Here is a 19,557-nt window from a genome sequence, read left to right on the forward strand (position 1 = left end):
GAACTTTTTGTCAAACATTTTTTGGAGAAAAAAGGGCTTTTGGGCCAAATTGAAAATGTTTGTTTTGGTCCAAAAAAATTGTTTTGACAAAAATAAAACCTCATATGAAACAATTTTTGTTTTTACAAAATTATGTTCCTTTTCTCTCATACGCAAAAAGTGTGTGTGTGTGTGTGTGTGTGTGTGTGTGTGTGTGTGTGTGTGTGTGTGTCAGAGAGAGAGAGAGAAGTGGAGGAGGTTAATTTAAAAAGTGGGAGAATGAAGAGAAACAGAATGATTTTGAAAGAAAATGAAAATTGTCATGTCACCATCTTTGTGCTGACGAGGTGACTGAGGCATTTGTTGAGAGAGGGCAGCACAACGTTCTCCGAAGAGGAGCACACGGGACACCCAGCCGGTCGACAGAGAGTCTGTATCCACCGAAAGCAAAGCTATTTCCTCTAATGTAGCTTCCGTATAAAGAAGAGAAACCTTCTGGCTGGGAATGGGTTGGACGGGATTTCTGAGTGCTGTTGTACAGCGTTCTGTTCTGTCTATCACACGACCTCTGGGAAGCCCTCGTCTGCAATCCTGTGTCCAAATCTGATTATTCAGAGCACCCACACCCCCTTAAAATATATATTGTCAGGAAAACCCACCCAAGCAGGAGTAAGTAACCCAAGGATGGCTCAGTGGACCCTGTTTACCCCCTACCCCCGGCCCCTCCCTTGCTCCAGGGACCAACCTTAGCTCCCGCCCCGCTGTGCTTCTGCCCCCGGTTCCTGCCTTGCTCCAGTCATCAGGGACTAATCTTCCCCCCATGCCCCACTGTGCTCATCTTGCCCCTGGCCCCAGCCTCACTCCAGCTGGGGACCAATCCTTCTCCCCCCGCATGCCCCGCTGTCAGGGGGGATAACAATCAATCATTTTTAAAAAAAGAATAAAATAGATAGTTTTAATTAAGATACATTATATCTCATCATGGAATAGGGATTATAAATTCTAATTCTATAGTAGGAGACAATATATTAATGTCATGTTTAAGAAAAGTTTTGTAAAGGAGTTCCAATAGTTCATGGATTAGGGATCCAATTTTATGGGGTTCCACAGGCTTCTATAGAGATTATTTAGGTTAATCTTTCTACCTACCCAATGGGACCCAGTGCTCAGTCTAGAAGATACCAGCAGAGATGCTTAGTTTTGCAGGTCTCAAAATGTGCATTTGTGTCTCCAGAGGTAACATGCTTGTTAACAGCAAAAATGTTTTTAAATAAATAAATAAATAATATATAGAGGTGAGAAATAACAGACCTCAACGCTATTGTCCCTCTACAAATGTGTGTACACAGAGTCAATCCCTTACCTCTCTTTAAAAGTGCAAAGTTTCAAAAAGTTCAATGAATAGAAGATTGTTGGGGGTGGAATAGATCTGGACAAGGAGAAGAAGTCTGGAGATTAATGTGAGAAGCGAGGGACATATGCTTTTTTTGTTAAAATATTATATGTTTGCTGCTGAAGAAAAAATTCCAGAATACTTAACGTTGTTGTTTTAGTTAAATAAAACAATTTAAATGTCTGTCTGGTGATGTTCTCCTCCTAATACAGCCTGGCAAGAAAATCCTCCAAATATTAATGATTATCCTGTTGAACTGGAGATACTGCACCCCCCAATGACTTCATAAATATCTGCTTCAATTATCTTTGGTACATGAAATAACCAAACAATCATTCATTGTCTGATATCGCTGTAAAACTCATCTGAAAAGTTTTCAAAATAAATCAGTGTTTAAAAATGGATAGTGTGTACCTTCTAAAAATGAAACCTACATCTATCTCGGAGTTGTGAAGAATATGTATTACGGTTATAACAACCAACAAGAACATAAAAGTCTAGAAAACCATGATTAAATTGAGTCTTCCTGACACGTGATTTAAATCACGATTTAAATCAGATCCACCCTGCCCGCTGTGCTCTTGCCCCTGGCCCCTTCATTCCCTAGGGGGGCCCACAAATATGTTTGGCGCCAGGCCCACAAAAAGTTAATCCGGCCTTGCCTTGGCCAGTTGGAGAACTGTTTGTGGGTGAGCTTGATTTCTTTAAAGTTTGGGCCAAGCTGCCTTCTTGTCCATCTCTCCATTCCCTTGGACCAGCAGGATCTCGAGAGGTATTTTAGAATTGATTTGAAACTTCTAGCAGTGAGCAATTCCTCCTGGTCCTCTTCTCTTTGGCAGCCACCACCTGCCCATTCTCATCTATCTCCAACTGTGTAGAAAGCCTCCGGGACCTCTTGCCTGTGGGGGTTATGAGCTGCCAGGCCTCCTCTCTGACTTTCTCTCTCTCCCGTTCCTTGGTGGCCAGCTCCTTTCTTCCTTAAACCTGGGCTACTGGTGTTTCCCAGACAGGGTGGTCTAGGAACTCCTCAGTTTCTCTGAGTCTTAGGGTCTCAGCTTGTCCCTCCAATCCAAGATTCTTGTCCTCCGCCACCAATGTGGACTCCATGCACACGTAAGCAGGGGATTTGTCCCACCATAGTAGGAGGCTTTCTTTATGGACACATTATCCCAGCTGAACTGAGCGACAAAAGGATCCAAACCGTGCCCCGATTCACTTCACCCTGGTCCCTGCCCCACCCTTGACTTTCCCTCTGGGCTCCATGTGACCAGGACTTGCATTGCACAGGGAGGACAGAACTCAGGGGTTCCTGGGAGTTTATCTCAATCTCTCCATGGTCAACTCTGGCCAGGGAAGGCGGTGCCCCCTACTCCAGGGTGCTCCGAACTCCCGTATCACCCTTTTAATCCATAATCGCCGCAGTTCATGCAAATGTAGCTAGAAAGTATTTACACCAAACCAGTTTCTTTGCAGCTTGAAGGGTGAGTCCTGTGAGGAAGTGGTTTGGGTGAGGTTCAGTGCAGCAATCTCTAAAGTGCAATGAACTTTAGAGTTACAACAAATGTATGAGTCTGGTGTCTTCTTCTGGGACCTGGAGGTGCAGCTGCTGGGGGGAACTGCCAGTCTAAGGAGGCGGTGAAGCTGTGTGGCTCAACCTGGAGGAAAATTGAGACCCCCAAGGGGGTCTGGTACGCTGATGGGTTCCTCCTAGAGATGGTTCGAAAACTGGGGCCAAAGCACAGATACTGTGGATCCGTGACACCGCTGTACTGTCGGTGCCTCCCCCAGCCCCCCAACTCTGGCCTATAGTCCCCTCAACCAGCCACATCCCCCTGAGAGGTGCAGAGCCATTGAGAATGACCTGGAGGGGACGATCCTGCCCCCAGAGGGGGAATCAACTGGAGGGTTCGATTCTGCCCCCTGTAGAGGAGGGAGTAGACGGGAGGGGATGATCATACCCCTTGGCGTAGGCCTGGCTTGCCATAAGGAACGTGCCTTAATGGCCGTGCCTGGGAAGGGGACTGGGAGGGTGAGTTGTAACTAGGGGATTGCGAAGCAGCGTGCTGGAGTCAGGGTGTCTGTGCTAGCTAAGATAAGCAGCAACACCCTGATACTGAGAATAACGGCAAAGATAAACTAGGTCTGTAGAAATCAGCGTCCATAGGAACGGCGTGGGCAGCGCATACTGTGCAAGGACTGCAACGTAACCCAGCCAGTCCCTAGGGGGTGATGCAATGCCCAGCACATGCAGTGTGAGGTGTAACGGGGTACAAAGGAAGAGGTTTGCTGCGTAACCTGGGATGTCTCTGCCACTTAAGAAAAGTTCATGCTCTGTTCCTAAGTGACCGGGGGTGAAACCTCCCAGTAACTCTGGCCCCTGCCCTAAGTGACCATGACAAGGTTGGGGGTCGAGCCCCGCAGGAATTCTGGGCCCAGCCTTGTCGGGGTTACAAGAACTCTGGCGCATGGGAGCGTGGAAGAGGTGCCCTTGAGGGCAGGCAGGCCTCTACCAGGGATCCATCAACCTCCCTGGAAGCCTGGTCCCGAGCGGAGCTACCCTGAGAGTTAGAAAAGTTTTTCCTAATTCCCAGCCCCTTGCTGCAAGCCAAGCTGCTTCCTTCTGGACCCCCTTCGCTGGACACGGAGCACAACCGCTCCCCAGAGTGACCCGTGTTCTCCCGTCCCAGCTCAGCCTTCTCTTCCCCAGGCTGAACACAGCCAGGGCCTGCAGCCGTCCCTCGCTGGCACCTGAACGGGTTTGTCCTGGGACATGGGAGAAGGGAGTGTGCAGAAAAGAGATTTATGTCTATACTGAGCCCTGCTAGGCCCTCCCCCCAACCCACTAGACCTCACTTCCCTCCCAGAGCTGGGGACAGAACCCAGGAGTCCTGGCCCCCCGTCCCTCCTGTTCTAACCCCTAGACCTCACTCCCCTCCCAGAGCTGGGGAGAGAACCCAGGAGTCCTGGCTCCCGCCGTTCCCGCTCTAACCACTAGACCCCACTCCCCTCCCAGAGCTCAGGAGAGAACCCAGGGGTCCTGGCTCCCAGGCATTCCCGCTCTAGCCACTAGACCCCACTCCCCTCCCAGAGCTAGGGAGAGAACCCAGGAGTCCTGGCTCCCCTCCCAGCCCCATCTACCAGTGGCTATTAATATCCTCCCCTCCAGCTACACCCCTCCCACGCCCTGGTAGCCAATCTCCTTTGGTGTCAGAGCCCCACTGCCGGGCAGGAGGAAATAGAAACGACCTTATGTTTTACTTTCATTTCTCCAGCAGAAAATTGTACTTGGACACTGACAGAGCGAGCTGTGGGACAGGTAATGGATGGGGGGGAGGGAACTACCGTTCCTGGGGGCAGAATTGTCCCTTCCAGTCTATCCCCTTCCAGCGGGGACAGTCGTACCCTGCCCCCTCCCCTCTCTTCTGCCCACCCAGACAACCCACCTGAGGTTTGAATTGCTGGTTTCAAACCAGGGACACCAGTAGCCTCTGGGAGGCACCTAAGGGACTTCCCAGCCACTCCCCAGACTGTGGCTTGGTCCCGGCCCCAGCCCAACCAGCGCAGCCCCGCTCCACATCTTGAGCTCTGAGTTCCCCAGTGCTGGGGACACGCCCCATCCCCACTAGCACCCCAAGAAATGAGCAAACCCTCTTTGGCCAGAGCCTCATGACACAGCCCCACTGCACCCAGAGCCCAGGGGTTCCAGCTCTCAGCTCCCCTCCCTCCCTGTTCTAACCCCCTCCCCTCCCAGAGCTGGGGAGAGAATCCAGGGGTCCGGGCTCCCTAGTATTACAGCTTTCCAGACCTAAACAGTTTCCCCCTCTGCCAGCCCTCCTGTTTGAGCACAGGGGGTGTGAGGGGGTTAATCCATTCATGTCCTGTTGTCTCAGTTCTCCAGCAGAGTTTGGCTTTAGCCGGAGCCCAGGAGGAGGGGAGTTCGGGCAACTGGAGCCCAGACTGTCACCTGCTGCGTTATGGGAAATGCAAATAATAAAGGGTAAGTGCTCCAGTCCCACCCAATTCAGGTGTAACCTACTCCAGAGCTGGGGCTAGAACCCATGAATCCTGGCTCCCAGCCCCTCGTGCTCTACCTCCTAGACTCCCCTCCCCTCCCGTCCTAGAGCTGGGATAGAACCCAGGAGTCCTGGCTCACAGGCCCCCTGCTGTGTGTCTCCCAGGCCAATCCCACTCCCCTCCTCAAAGCCAACTCCAGAGGGGATGGTGAAGCGACTCCAGGAGGACGTCACCTGCTCCATGTGCCTGGACATCTTGGAGGACCCCGTCTCCATCGAGTGTGGCCACAACGTCTGCCGGGGCTGCCTCTCCGCTCACTGGAGCGGGGTCTCAGCCTGGGAGTCCCAGTGCCCCGAGTGCCGGGCTCCCTGCTCCAGGGACAGGATGATCCCAGACACACATGTCAAAAGCCTGGTGGAGAAAATCAGAGACCTGCCACGCGAAGAGACGCTGACAGCAACAGGGACAGTGAGCCCTGAGGTACGTGCAGCCATGGCTGGTCCAGAGATGCAGCCACCTCTGGGGTGGGGCAGCCAGGGAACAGCTGCACGGCCACTCCCTGCAGCACAGTGTCTCCTAACTCCACGCTGGGGCCCTGGGGTCAGAGGGAAGGCCGGCTAACGGGATTCCTGTGTCCCTTTAGCAACTGGTCAGGTCCCTGGTCTGATAAGCGGGGAGCTGGACCTCAGGGCTCAGACCTCCTGATAAGAAATTAACCCCCAAGCAAACAGCCTGTGACTCCATACAGGGGACCCCGGTGAGGGGACTAGCTGGCTGGAAGGTTGGGTGTGGGGGGGAGAGGATGGGACATGGGGCCTTTCCCCTCTAGGGGGCACTGGCTTGGATCTGGCCCAGGGCGGGACTGGTTGGTTCAGGGGATGGGAATGGGGTACTGGGCTCTGATCCAGGGGACTCACCATCTCAGAGGTGGGGTCCCAGCTCTGACCCTGCTCTGTCCCTGCAGCAGGGGCTGGGGGCTCAGCTGGGATCAGGGCGCCCGGTGCAGCTGGTGCGTCTGGATGACAAAGGGGGCCTGACCCTGGACGAGGAGGCCCTGAGCCGCTGCCTGGAGCAGGGTGGGGTGGGGAACGCCCCCGTCTGCCTGGTGTCCATCATCGGGGAGCAGCGCCGGGGCAAATCCTTCCTGCTGAACTACCTGCTGCGCCGGCTCCGGAGCCCGGTGAGTGAGAATGGGAGTGCAGTGTGTGTGAGTGAGTGCAGCCCTGATCCCCTCCCAGAGCCGGGGAGAGAACCCAGGAGTCCGGGCTCTCAGCTCCCCCTGCTCTAACCCACTAGACCCCACTCCCTTCCCAGAGCTCGGATAGAACCCAGGAATCCTGGCTCCCGGCCCCCGCTGCCCTAACCCACCAGCCCCCACTCCCCTCCCACAGGGCAGTGCATGGGGATGGGAGCCCTAGGGTGGCTGGTACCTCACCCCTCCCCATCTCATGCTGTCCGACCAGTGGTATGAACTGCTGCCCCCTGCTGGTGGGGCTCAGACCAGCACAGATCTGTTTCCTTTGTCCCCTGGCCACATCCGGTCAGCTGTGTCAGGGGAGTGGGGAGCTGTGTGTCCGTCTAGACCCTCGTCTGTGTGTCCGTCTAGACCCTCGTCTGTGTGTCTGTGTCAAGAGTGTTTGTTTAGACCTCACCGAGCTTGTCTGTGTGTCTGTCTCAGCCTGAGTCTGCCAGTCCCACCCTGGGCCAGATGTTTCCAGTGCGCCGGTCCCCACACTACCTGCCTGCTAATAAAATACCCACAGTCCCCCTGCCCCCCTGCATTAATTGTCCCTCCCCCTGTGTCTCCCTCCCCCCAGGAAGTGAAGGATGGATCCTGGATGGGCCGGGAGGAGGAGCCCCTGGAGGGGTTCGAGTGGCGAGTTGGCGCCCGCAGCGTCACCAAGGGGGTGTGGGCGTGGAGTCAGCCCTTCTGGGTCCCCACTGAGTGGGGGAAGGTGAGTGGGAAGGGCGGGAAAATGGGGTGGGGGGATGAGTGACCCCAGCAGATCTCTACTTGGGGGAGCAGAGCCGACAGAGGCCTGGGAGGGGAGGCAGGGAACCCAGTGCTGGGGCATCCGGGGGACAGAATGGGGAACTCGCTTGTGACCCCGGCCTGTGGCTCCCCCCCAGGTGGCCGTGCTGCTGGTCGACACCGAGGGCTCCATGGACATTGTCAGAGACACAGAGACCAGCGTCAAACTCTCCGCCCTCTCCATGCTGCTTGGCTCCTACCAGGTTGGCACTAGGGGGCGCTGTGCTGTGGGGGGAGGGTCATGCTGGTTTCTGTATCTAACCCTGTCCTCTCTGATTACTTGCAGATCCTGAATGTTTCCAGCCAGATAAAGGACCCTGATCTAGCATATCTGGAGGTGAAGCAGGGAGAGGGCAGGATGTGGCGCCGTTCTCAGGCAGCCTCTCAGGGTTCCCTCTCCACTCTGGGGTACAGCTGTGGGGACCCGCATGAAAGACCCCCCTAAGCTTATTTCTACTAGCTTAGGTTAAAAACTTCCCCAAGGCACAACTCCTTCCTTGTCTTTGGATGGGTATTGCTGCCACCACCAAGTGAGTTAGACAAAGATTAAGGAAAAGGACCACTTGGAGTTCCTGTTTCCCCAGAATATCCCCCCAAGTCCCTTCATCCCCCTTCCTGGAGAGGCTTGAGAATCATATACCAACCGAATAGGTTAACAAGGTGAGCACAGACCAGACCCTTGGGTTTTTAGGACACTTGAAAAAACAGAACTTTGTTATAAAGAAAAAAGTAAAAGAAGCACCTCTGTAAAATCAGGACAGAAAGTAATTTTACAGGGTAATAAGATTCAAAACACAGAGGATTTCCCCTCTAGGCAAAACTTTAAAGTTACAAAAAACCAGAAATAAACCTCCCTCTTAGCATAGGGGCAATTCACAAGCTAAAACAAAAGATAATCTAACGCATTTCCTTCCTATTACTTACAATTTGTAATCTTAGATGCTTAGTTCAGATCTGGCTTTAGGAGATGTATTTTTCCTGTCCTGATTCCTCGCTGACCCGGAGAGAACACAGAGAGAGAGACAAAACAAAAACCTTCCCCCACAGATTTGAAAGTATCTTCTCCCCTTATTGGTCCTTTTGGTCAGGTGCCAACCAGGTTATTTGAGCTTCTTAACCCTTTAGAGGTAAAGGAGGGATTTTATGCTACCCTTAGCTGTATGTTCATGACACAGCCCCAATGGGGTAGCCCGCCCATTCTACAGCTGGGGAAACTGAGGCCCAGAGAGAATCAGTGACTTGCTGAGGTCAATGGGGAGTCTGTGGAACAGCCAGAGATAGAACCCAGGAGTCCTGGCTCCCAGCCCCGCTCCCGCTCTAACCCACTAGACCCCACTCCCCTCCCAGAGCTGGGGAGAGAACCCAGGAGTCCTGGCTCCCAGCCCCCCCTGCTCTAACCCACCAGCCCCCACTACCCTCCCAGAGCTAGGGAGAGAACGCAGGAGTCCTGGCTCCCAGCCCCCCCTGCTCTAACCCACCAGCCCCCACTACCCTCCCAGAGCTGGGGAGAGAACCCAGGAGTCTTGGGGCTGTATCCAGCAGGGCCCAGCTTCTGTGCTGGTGCAGGGGCTGGAGTTCGCCCCTGCCTGAGCTCCAGGCTTACTGAGAACATGGGTGTTGCCAGGACTCTGGGAACGTCTCAGTATTTGATATCTTGGTCTATTCTGTTCCTACCGTTGGTGGGCATGGGGGACAAACAGAGCCCCTGGCATGGGGCAGGGGAGCGGGGAACCTTGACCTGCAGTTCTGCTCTTTGGCCACTAGGTGTCTCTGCACCACAAGGGGAAAACCGTGGGACCCTGGTAACAGACCGAGACCAAGCTGGAGCTGCAACTTGGGAAGGTGGTGGTGGTGGGGGGGGGCGGCTGTTGGTAGGATTTCCATCCCCACCCTCCCCCAGGGCACACGCTGCCTCCCCGCCCCAGAGATCCCAGCCCCAGACTCACCCCCCTGCTCTCTCTGCTCTGCAGATGTTTCTGCACGTGGCCGAAGAGGTGGGAAAGGAATACGGGCTGGAGTCCATTCAGGTGAGATGACATTTTCCCCTCTCCACCCTGCCCCATGCAACCCTCTCACCCCACTGCATGGGATGTTCCTGCCCCAGCCACCCCCTGCCCCGCACCCGAGGGGTTCAGCCTTCCCCTCCTGACATCGTCCCATCTCCCCTGCAGCACCTAGACCTGCTGGTGCGGGATTGGAGCAACTCCACGGTCCTTGGAAGTGACGGTGGGAAGGAGCATCTGAGAGACGTCCGACAGGTGAGTGTGGGGAATGGGACGTGGGGCCTTTCCCCTCTGGGGGGTGTTGGCTCTGATCCGGCCCCAGGGCAAGGGCCTGGCTGGCTCTGGGGAGCCGGGAATGGGTCCCGGGGTATTTCCCTCTGTTGATGTCTCACTTTGCTGATTTCCCCTGGCTCGGGCAGATGCTGGCAGCGAGGTCCCCTTGCAAACACCCCAAGGCCCTGGAAGCGCTGAGCAGAAGCAGCAGCCGCTGTTACCTGATGCCCTTCCCTGGCAGGCGGATCATGACTGGAAACCAGGGAAGCCTGAGAGGTAACGGACGCGGGACAGCGGCTCTGAGCCTGCGCGATGGGGCATCTCCGTCTCTGCCAGGAACGGGCCATGTTGGGATGCTCCGGCTCCGGGTTCATTGCCATGTCCCTCCCCTTCGCAGACATGGATGAGGATTTCCGGGACAGCCTGAGGGACTATGTCACCGCCCTGGTGGGCTCGGCCGGTCAACACGCGTGGAGAGACCGGCATGGGGCGCTGCTGACCGGGACACAGCTTGCTGCTCGCATAAAGGTGGGGCTTGGCCAGCTGGGGATGGGGTCTCAGTAGGGGGCGCTCTACCCTGGCAGTCAGTGCTGGCCCCATGCCCCCATGTGGCACTAAGGGGGCTGCGCTGCAGGGAGCGGTGTGGGGGTTCTGTAGGGACGCTCTCCCCAGCAGTCAGGGCTGTACCCAGTACCCCTGGTGACACTAGGGGGCGCTGTGCTGCAGGGAGCGGGGTGGGGGTTCTGTAGGGATGCTCTCCCCAGCAGTCAGGGCTGTACCCAGTACTCCTGGTGGCACTAGGGGGCGCTGTCCTGCGGGGAGTGGGCTTAGCCCTTTTTGCTGAATTTCTGTTAATTAAGAATTAGGGTTGTATTTATATCCTAGCAGAATCCCAGCTTGGATGGTTCTACTGAGCCTTCCTACATCATCCAGGGAAGTTCTTCATTTCCCCGCCAAACTGATTCCCACCGTTGTCTTATGGCTGTTCCCCAGCTGCCCTGCCCCAGAGGTGGCTGCATCTCAGCGCCGGGCGAACCATCCCCATGTTCACGGTTTTCTAAGCCCTGTGGAGTCTGTATTGTGATTTCTTGTGCTTTCTTTGCAGAAATTCTCTGATCTGATGAAGAAACATCACTGTGGCTTCTCCTCTCCCGCTCAGGTACCTTCTCTGCTGTCTCTGCCTCTGACCTGATCTAGGGGTGTGTCCCACCTCCTGAATTCACTTCCGATGTAAAACTGCCTCCTACTTTTGTCTTATTGCTGCTGCCTTGCCCGAAAGGTGGCTGCATCTCTTGTCTGGCAAGTCATCCCCGTGTGGGGTTGCTGTGAGGCTATTCCCCATCTGCCCCACCCCAGCAGTGGCTGCATCTTGGCACTGGGTGAGCCATCCCTCTGCAGTGTTGTGTGTGGCTGTTCCCAGATGCTCCGACCCAGAGGTGGCTGCATCTCAGGAGTATGTTTGGTTTTTTTCCGCACGCAGCTAAATTTTAGTTATCGGCGAAATATCAAAAGCCGAAATACTTCGATTTGGAAATGCCACTGTGGTGTCTCATGGGAATTATAGCTTGGCTCTGCCTGCTCCCTTTTCTTCCCATAAATCAATTCTGGTCAGACTGCAGCTCCCATGATGCACCACAGAGGAGGGAGATGATGCATCATGGGAGTTCGTGGCTGTGGAGCATCATGGGGCTTGTAGTTTGGGTGCCTGGCGTCAGGCAGAGCTGCCGCAGTGGCTCATGGGAGTTGTAGTTTCACACTGGCTAGTGACGTCGCTCTGTTAGATGAGGTTGCTGTGGTGGAAACTGCAGTCGCTAGGTGGAGACGGGGCCCCATAAACTGTGGCTGACCCCAGCCTTGTCCTCACTGTGCAGATGGCCGTCACCTTCCACAACCAGAGAGTCCTGGACAGGGCCAGCGCAGACCACGCTCTTTTCCTGAAGGAGAAGGTGAGTCTGGGGGCGTGTCTGTGCCCCAGCCAGGGGAACCCCAGGGAACCATCCCAGCGAATGCCACTGGCTGTGGGCTTGGGGGTAGGAGACGGGACCTCGTATCGCTATAGCCACCCTGGGAGCTGGAGATGAGAGGCTCAAACTCCTGCACCAGGGTTGTGGGGGCGGATACGTTTACCCTGTGGCCTTCTGCAGTAGTGGAGGAGTCATGGCCCAGGTGGTTAATGGACTGGACCAGGACTAGGAACTCCTGGATTTTGTCCACTGCAATGCTGCAGACTCCACTGGGTGAGTCACAGAGTCTCTCTGGACCTCAGTTTCCCCTCTAGCAAAGGGGGAGAATGATCCTGCATACGGGGGTTTTAGCCTGTGAGCTTTTTGGGGCAGGGATGGTCTCTCACTGAGTTTGTGTGCCGGACCCAGCGTGAGGGGGGCCCACCATGTCAGGCTGGGTCTGTGCCACGCCCAGCGCGAGGGGGGAACCTCAGCCCAGGTCTGTGCTGTGCCTGGCGCGAGGGGGTCCCCCATCTCAGTCCCGGTGTGTGCTGTGCCTGGCGCGAGGGGGGCCCCCATCTCGGTCCCAGTGTGTGCTGTGCCTGGCGCGAGGGGGGTCCCCATCTCGGTCCCGGTGTGTGCTGTGCCTGGCGCGAGGGGGGCCCCCATCTCGGTCCCGGTGTGTGCTGTGCCTGGCGCGAGGGGGGCCCCCATCTCGGTCCCGGTGTGTGCTGTGCCTGGCGCGAGGGGGGCCCCCATCTCGGTCCCGGTGTGTGCTGTGCCTGGCGCGAGGGGGGCCCCCATCTCGGTCCCGGTGTGTGCTGTGCCTGGCACAAGGGGGCCCCCATCTCGGTCCCGGTGTGTGCTGTGCCTGGCACAAGGGGGCCCCCATCTCGGTCCCGGTGTGTGCTGTGCCTGGCGCGAGGGGGTCCCCCATCTCGGTCCCGGTGTGTGCTGTGCCTGGCCTGAGGGGGTCCCCCATCTCGGTCCCGGTGTGTGCTGTGCCTGGCGCGAGGGGGGCCCCCATCTCGGTCCCGGTGTGTGCTGTGCCTGGCGCGAGGGGGGCCCCCATCTCCGTCCCGGTGTGTGCTGTGCCTGGCGCGAGGGGGCCCCCATCTCGGTCCCGGTGTGTGCTGTGCCTGGCGCGAGGGGGGCCCCCATCTCGGTCCCGGTGTGTGCTGTGCCTGGCGCGAGGGGGGCCCCCATCTCGGTCCCGGTGTGTGCTGTGCCTGGCGCGAGGGGGGCCCCCATCTCGGTCCCGGTGTGTGCTGTGCCTGGCGCGAGGGGGGCCCCCATCTCCGTCCCGGTGTGTGCTGTGCCTGGCGCGAGGGGGGCCCCATCTCGGTCCCGGTGTGTGCTGTGCCTGGCGCGAGGGGGCCCCCATCTCGGTCCCGGTGTGTGCTTTGCCTGGCCTGAGGGGGCCCCCATCTCGGTCCCGGTGTGTGCTTTGCCTGGCCTGAGGGGAGCCCCCATCTCGGTCCCGGTGTGTGCTGTGCCTGGCGCGAGGGGGCCCCCATCTCGGTCCCGGTGTGTGCTGTGCCTGGCGCGAGGGGGCCCCCGTCTCGGTCCCGGTGTGTGCTGTGCCTGGCGCGAGGGGGCCCCCGTCTCCGTCCCGGTGTGTGCTGTGCCTGGCGCGAGGGGGCCCCCGTCTCGGACCCGGTGTGTGCTGTGCCTGGCGCGAGGGGGCCCCCGTCTCGGTCCCGGTGTGTGCTGTGCCTGGCGCGAGGGGGCCCCCGTCTCGGTCCCGGTGTGTGCTGTGCCTGGCGCGAGGGGGGCCCCCGTCTCGGTCCCGGTGTGTGCTGTGCCTGGCGCGAGGGGGGCCCCCGTCTCGGTCCCGGTGTGTGCTGTGCCTGGCGCGAGGGGGGCCCCCGTCTCGGTCCCGGTGTGTGCTGTGCCTGGCGCGAGGGGGGCCCCCGTCTCGGTCCCGGTGTGTGCTGTGCCTGGCGCGAGGGGGGCCCCCGTCTCGGTCCCGGTGTGTGCTGTGCCTGGCGCGAGGGGGGCCCCCGTCTCGGTCCCGGTGTGTGCTGTGCCTGGCGCGAGGGGGGCCCCCGTCTCGGTCCCGGTGTGTGCTGTGCCTGGCGCGAGGGGGGCCCCCGTCTCGGTCCCGGTGTGTGCTGTGCCTGGCGCGAGGGGGGCCCCCGTCTCGGTCCCGGTGTGTGCTGTGCCTGGCCCGAGGGGGGCCCCCGTCTCGGTCCCGGTGTGTGCTGTGCCTGGCCCGAGGGGGGCCCCCGTCTCGGTCCCGGTGTGTGCTGTGCCTGGCGCGAGGGGGGCCCCCATCTCGCTCGGGTGGGTGGGGTCTGTGCTGCGCTTTCCCTTTCTAATGCTCTTGGCCATCTCCTCTCCCGGCGGGCGCAGGACGGCGACTCCCGGAACATGATCGACTGCCTGAAGGTGCGGCCGAGCAAGATGGCGAAGTTGTTGGCGGAGCGGCGCGGGCAGTTGCTGTGCCGGTGCTGGATCGACATGCGGGAGCCGGTGCCGGAGACAGAGGCTCGGCTGACGGAGATTGAGGAGGATCTGACACAGGAGGCTGAGATGTTCCTGGAGATCTACGGGAAGCGCTTCAAGAAATTCGCCATTTGGGCAGGCGTGGGTGCGGGGGTGGTGGTCCTGGGCCCGGTGGGCGGAGCTGTCGGTGCCGGGATCGCCGCCGTTGCCGAGGCCATTTGGGTTGGGACGTGTGCCGCGGCCGGTATCGTCGTGGGTGGGGGCGTGGGCGGGGGCGTGAGTGGGAACGTCGCCCGGAGGGATAGGCAGAGGGCTGAGGCCGCTGGTGGTTGGAGGGAGGAGGGGGACGGAACTGAGGATCTATCCGACGACAAACCCCTGATCTGATCGGTGTCTCCCCCTCCCCCCAATCTGATCGGTGTCTCCCCCTCCCCCCAATCTGGGCTGACGAATGGGGTGACGGGGCTGCAGCATAGCCCAGATACATCCCCCAGAAGCCACCCCAGAGCGGGGAGCCATCGCCCACAGATTCTAAGAAGGGACATTTAGATCCTCTCGTCTGACCTGCTGTGCCACCCAGGCTGGAGAACGCGGCCCACTTCTTTCTGCGTTAAGCCCCATATCTCCCATTAGACTAAATCATCTCCTGGAAAGGTGGCCAGTCTGGCTCGGAAGACAGAAGAGATGGAGACCCCACCGCTTTCCCACTGGTGAATCACCCACGCTGTGAAAAATCCGGTGCCTCATTTCCGATTGGAGTTTGTCTGACTTTAACTTCCAGCCCTCAATCCTCGCTCTGCCTTCCTCTGACATTGCAGAGCCACTCTGGCTGCAACGCGAAGCGCTTGGAAATGCCCGGCCGACGGTCCTGTCCTGAGATCGCCCTCTGGGGGTGACAACGGGCGCCTGGCTTACTTCCTACATGAACAGTCCTGTGGTCCGCTCCTGGGGGATAGATCTCCAGCTGCCCCTCTGAGCGGGAAGGCGGGTCCAGGGGAGAGGGCACAGGAAGACGCTGTGGATTCCCTGCTCAACCATGGACTTCCTCTGTGACCTTGGCCAAGTCACTTAGTTTCTCCGTGCCTCAGTTTCCCATCTGTATAATGAGGGTAATAATGCATTGAAAGATGGTGAGGGGTTTGAGCTCTACTGAGAGAAAACACTATCCAAGAAACCAGCATCATTCTTTATTCCGGGGGAGGGCTATAAAACCATCCGAAGCTAAAGGGAATCGGTTCCACACCCATCAATGCACGCCAAGCAGGGGACACCGTCTGGCCAACTCCACAGGAAGTCTCAACTCTGACCCTTCAGCGCTGGTGAAAGGGCAGGACTTGGGCTTGGGGATTTCGAATCAATGGGGGCTCGGGCTAACGGGACTCTCCAGCTGTTCCACCGCAGCCTCTGCTGGTGCCTATGATCCGATAGACGCTCTAGCGTGAGGTAGGGGGTCAGCTCCATCCTGGCCTGGGCTTGGTGAGTCGGGAGCGCCCCTTCCCCTCATAGATTCCAAGGCCTGGATAACAATGGCCAGTGATGGAGAATCTGTTCCAATTGTTCTCACTGTTAAAAATGTCTGCCTTACTTCCAGTCTGAGTTTAGTCTACGCTTTTCTGTGCTAGACTGAAGGACCTATTATCAAATATTAGTTCCCCAGGTGGGTACGTATGGACTGGGATCTAGTCACCCCTTAACCTGCTCTTTGAGTCCTATCTCCCTAAGAACTCCTTGGAAACCTGATATCAGGGCTGCGGGTTTTCAGAGGCTGCACCTCTCGGGACAGAGCAAGAGAAAGCAGAAGTCACTTGAGACTACGGACTGCAAAGTGGTTCTGCTGGAAGGTGGCCAGTCAACGGTCCTGGGTGCAGGACAGTCTCAAAGCAATGGAGGCATTTAAGCAATTTCCTTTGTGCGCAACAGGAGGAAAGATATTTGGGGTACTGTGTTAAGGCGTCAAGGAGTGCGTGTGTGTGTGTGTGTGTGTCTGTAAATGACCACCATGGGGGAGTGCTAAAGAGTAATCTCCCAGATGTGAAGTTCTGATTCATTGAGCCCTGAATGGCGAGTTCCTAGTTTTGGGACAAGTCTCCGCAGAAACCTCCAGCTCTAATTCGGTTAGGGGAAGATACAGCTGTTGCTTATCGGAAGTGCTTTGTTAACGTGTATTCCTGTGGTTGCGGGGGGGGGGGGGGGCGGACACAGAAGGGGAAACAGATTAGCCATTAAACGAACAGGAGTACTTGTGGCACCTTAGAGACTAACAAATTTATTTGAGCATAAGCTTTCGTGGGCTACAGCCCACTTCACTGGATGCATAGAATGGAACATATAGTGAGGAGATCTATAAACATACAGAGAACATGAAAAGGTGGGAGTTGTCCTACCAACTCTAAGAGGCTAATTAATTAAGATGAGCTATTGTCAGCAGGAGAAAATAACCTTTGTAGTGATCATCAAGATAGCCCATTTAAGACAGTTTGACAAGAAGGTGTGAGGATACTTAACATGGGGAAATAGATTTAAGGAAAATCAGTGATGAAAACTGGAAATAGGATGTGAGCCGAAGCCTCACCAGTGCTGAGAAGAGCGGGACAATTACCTCCCGTGTCTCACATACGACCTTCCACTTAATACACCCCACATGACATTTCCCATTTTTACTCCCCATCACACTCTTGTCTTTAGTGATTTGACTGCGTTGATTACTTGATTCTAATATTGCTGCTGCTAATTTGATTACTTGATCTTATTTTCACCTCCACTGGAGAATGGCCGAGTCAGGTGGGTAGAGTTTGTACTGGCTTGGTCTTAGCGATCTGTTTTCTTGATTTTGTATTCAGGGTTGTTTTACTTGTAACAAAATGGCTAGAAAGCACACTGGGTCTTTTTTTTTTTTTTTTTCAATCAGCAACTTGGGCCGGAACCATAGAGAATCTTTGGCTGGTACCAGCCAAGCCGCTGAGGAAAGCCATTAGCTTCCCCTAAACTAACTGTGGTTCTCATAGGGTCTGTCTGGTGCCTGGCATGAGAGAACCCTGATCCCAGCTGCAGAGGAAACCCTAACCCTTAACAGCGCCTCATAACCTTAATCCCCGACTGGGTATGTGTCACTTAAATCAATTCCCTGCCTTTGCAGGGGCCATGGTCATGGTGCACCTCAGCCTCTCCTGTTCTCTGCCCGTGGCACAAGACAGTTTAGTCTCCTGAGGGCTGTAATGTTTGGGTCTAATTCTAGCTGTTGGCTTGGTGTGGGGGTGGCTGGGGGATGTTGGGGCGGGGGGGGGAAGCTGTGATATACAGCTCAGAGTAGCTGGTCTGGCCATGAACCCTAACCCAAGCAGCCCCCATATCTAACCCATAAATCTAACCCTCACCTTTAACCCTACCTCTAACTCCGACCCTCCAACCCTGCCACTAACCCTTGTCTAATGTCTAATCCCTGCCTTTACACTAACCTCTAAAAAGAGACCCAGCTCTCGGAGCGGAAGGTGGGGAGTTTTGGGATTGTCCTTAGATTTTGGGGGAGGTCATTCCACCATCTGGACCAGGCCCCAGAGAAACGTCTGTCTCCCGCACCGATGAGCTTCACCTTTATTGCCGAGAGCGCCACTGGGACAGCAAGTCAACCATGGTCTTCATTCTGGATCTCTCAGCTCTTTCAGACACGGAGGGCCAAGGGCATGAAGTGCCTTGAAGATAAGGCTGAGACCATGAACTTGATTCAATATTGTAGCGCAGATGTGGGCATATGGCCCCTGTGTCCGGCCTTCTTCTCAATATTTCACCGAAGGGGGTCATGTGTGGGCTCTGCCGAATGCTGGGAAGCAGCCGCTTGTCACGGTTGTTGCCAGATCTTTGTATGAGCCACGGTTTTAGAGCCAGGTCCCAGGTAGGATATTGAGTTCTGAATCTGCTGGGAGTCAAACATGAGGCAGGGGGAGGCTGGGAGCCAACCCGGTCAATGTGAGAACAATGCTCATCCGTGGACTCAGCCTCTGTTTGCTGGCTGGACGAGATGCAGGCTGGCCATCTACAGAGACAAACCGACCCCAAGGGAATGCTCAGGCGAGGGGGCCCCTGGGCTCAGAGACAATAGCTTGTGCCTGGATCAGAGCAGAGGAAATGGCCCATTACAGAGAAGTGACTTTGCCAGCGGTGGGAACGGGGGATCCCAGACTGGACAAGCGCTGTGAAACCCTCCAACGGGAGAGAAACACCTCAGCAGACAGGAAAGGAACCTGTTAGTCTTTAAGGTGCCACCAGACTCCTTGTTGTTTTTGTTAGCAAGGACGGGCTCTAGACGGCATCTGATGTTTTCCTTTTACCTGTCACCTCAGGTTTCCAAAGCCTGTTCCTTACTTTTTATTTGAATCTCTATCTGAGGCTCTGTTACATGAACTTCAATTTGATCTGATTGTAAACCTGTAAGGGACAGGGGCACTGTCATGAATAGGGGGAAGGGTAGCAACCTTTATGTATCCTTGGCAACTGTACTGAATTGCTTTACCTGTAAGGGGTTAAATAGTTCAAATAACCTAGTCGGCACCTGACCAGAAGGACCAATAAGAAAAGAAAATACTTTCAAATCTGGGGGAGGATTTGTTTGTTGTTGTTGTTGTTCCCTCTCCAGACGGAGGGAGAAGCCAAGCGGGTACAACATCTCCTGAAAATATACCTGGAATAATCCATCTAAAGCCACAGAAATTGTAAGCAAGGGAAGGAAATGCATTAGGTTATCTTTTGATTTAGCTTGTGAATTTTCCTGTGCTACAGAGGTAGTTTTATTCTTCTTTTTGTAACTGTGAACCTGAGCCCAGAGGGGAATCCTCTGTCTTTTAAATCTTTTTATTATCCTGTAAAGTTACCTTCTATCCTGATTTTGCAGGTGTGATTTTTATTTTTTTTCTTTATAAAGTTCTTCTTTTAAGAACCTGACTGATTTTCAGTGTCCTGAAGCCAAAGGGTCTGGTCTGTGCTCACATTGCTAAAACAATTGGTTAATATTTTATTCTCAAGTCTCCCCAGGAAAGGGGGTGAAGAGGCTTGGGGGGATATTTTGGGGAAATGGGGATTCCAAGTGACTCCTGAATGTTTGTGTAAATCACTTGGTGGTGGTAGGAATACCGTCCAAGGACAAGGAAAGGAATTTATGCCTTGGGGAAGTTTTTAACCTAAGCTGGTAAAGTATTAGGGGGTCTTTCATGCGGGTCCCCACATCTGTACCCCAGAGTTCAGTGTGTGGATGTGAACCCCGACAGGGGCATAGGTGGTTTGGCCTAGCCGTCACAGCGGGGCTGAGGCCTGACCACAAGGGACGGGTGTCGCTATTCAGGAGTTGGAGGAATCACACGGCCAGGTCCCGTAGACCGGAGTCCGGCTCAGAGTCAGGCTGGAGTCAGAGACCGGAGAGCGGGAGACAAACTGGAGTCTGACGTTGCAGCAGGTGAAGGTCTCTGGTTGCCCAGCCAATTT

At 55.9% G+C, this 19,557-nt stretch overlaps 1 protein-coding gene across 1 annotated transcript; it reads left to right on the forward strand.

The window, feature by feature from the left end:
• The first annotated feature begins 4,587 nt into the window (after window positions 1-4,587).
• Window positions 4,588-19,020, forward strand: LOC135983293 (RING finger protein 112-like). The gene is made up of 14 exons (XM_065594139.1): window positions 4,588-4,688; window positions 5,263-5,369; window positions 5,551-5,866; window positions 6,351-6,566; window positions 7,204-7,341; window positions 7,517-7,621; window positions 7,705-7,755; window positions 9,389-9,445; window positions 9,590-9,676; window positions 9,841-9,970; window positions 10,092-10,222; window positions 10,800-10,853; window positions 11,566-11,640; window positions 13,993-19,020. Exons 2-14 carry the CDS (start codon window positions 5,347-5,349, stop codon window positions 14,470-14,472), a joined length of 1,863 nt encoding a protein of 620 aa, XP_065450211.1. The 5' UTR covers window positions 4,588-4,688; window positions 5,263-5,346; the 3' UTR covers window positions 14,473-19,020.
• The last annotated feature ends 537 nt before the right edge of the window (window positions 19,021-19,557 follow it).

The sequence above is a fragment of the Chrysemys picta genome, chromosome 4 (assembly GCF_011386835.1).
Source record: "Chrysemys picta bellii isolate R12L10 chromosome 4, ASM1138683v2, whole genome shotgun sequence".
NCBI classification, from domain to species: domain Eukaryota; kingdom Metazoa; phylum Chordata; order Testudines; family Emydidae; genus Chrysemys; species Chrysemys picta.

Bases quoted from the DNA above. Each gene is read 5' to 3' on its own strand.
- LOC135983293 (XM_065594139.1), top strand. From the start codon at position 5,347: ATGGGAAATGCAAATAATAAAGG. The intron at 9,446-9,589 runs GTGAGATGACAT...TCTCCCCTGCAG, and splicing joins ACGGGCTGGAGTCCATTCAG to CACCTAGACCTGCTGGTGCG. The intron at 10,223-10,799 runs GTGGGGCTTGGC...CTTTCTTTGCAG, and splicing joins AGCTTGCTGCTCGCATAAAG to AAATTCTCTGATCTGATGAA.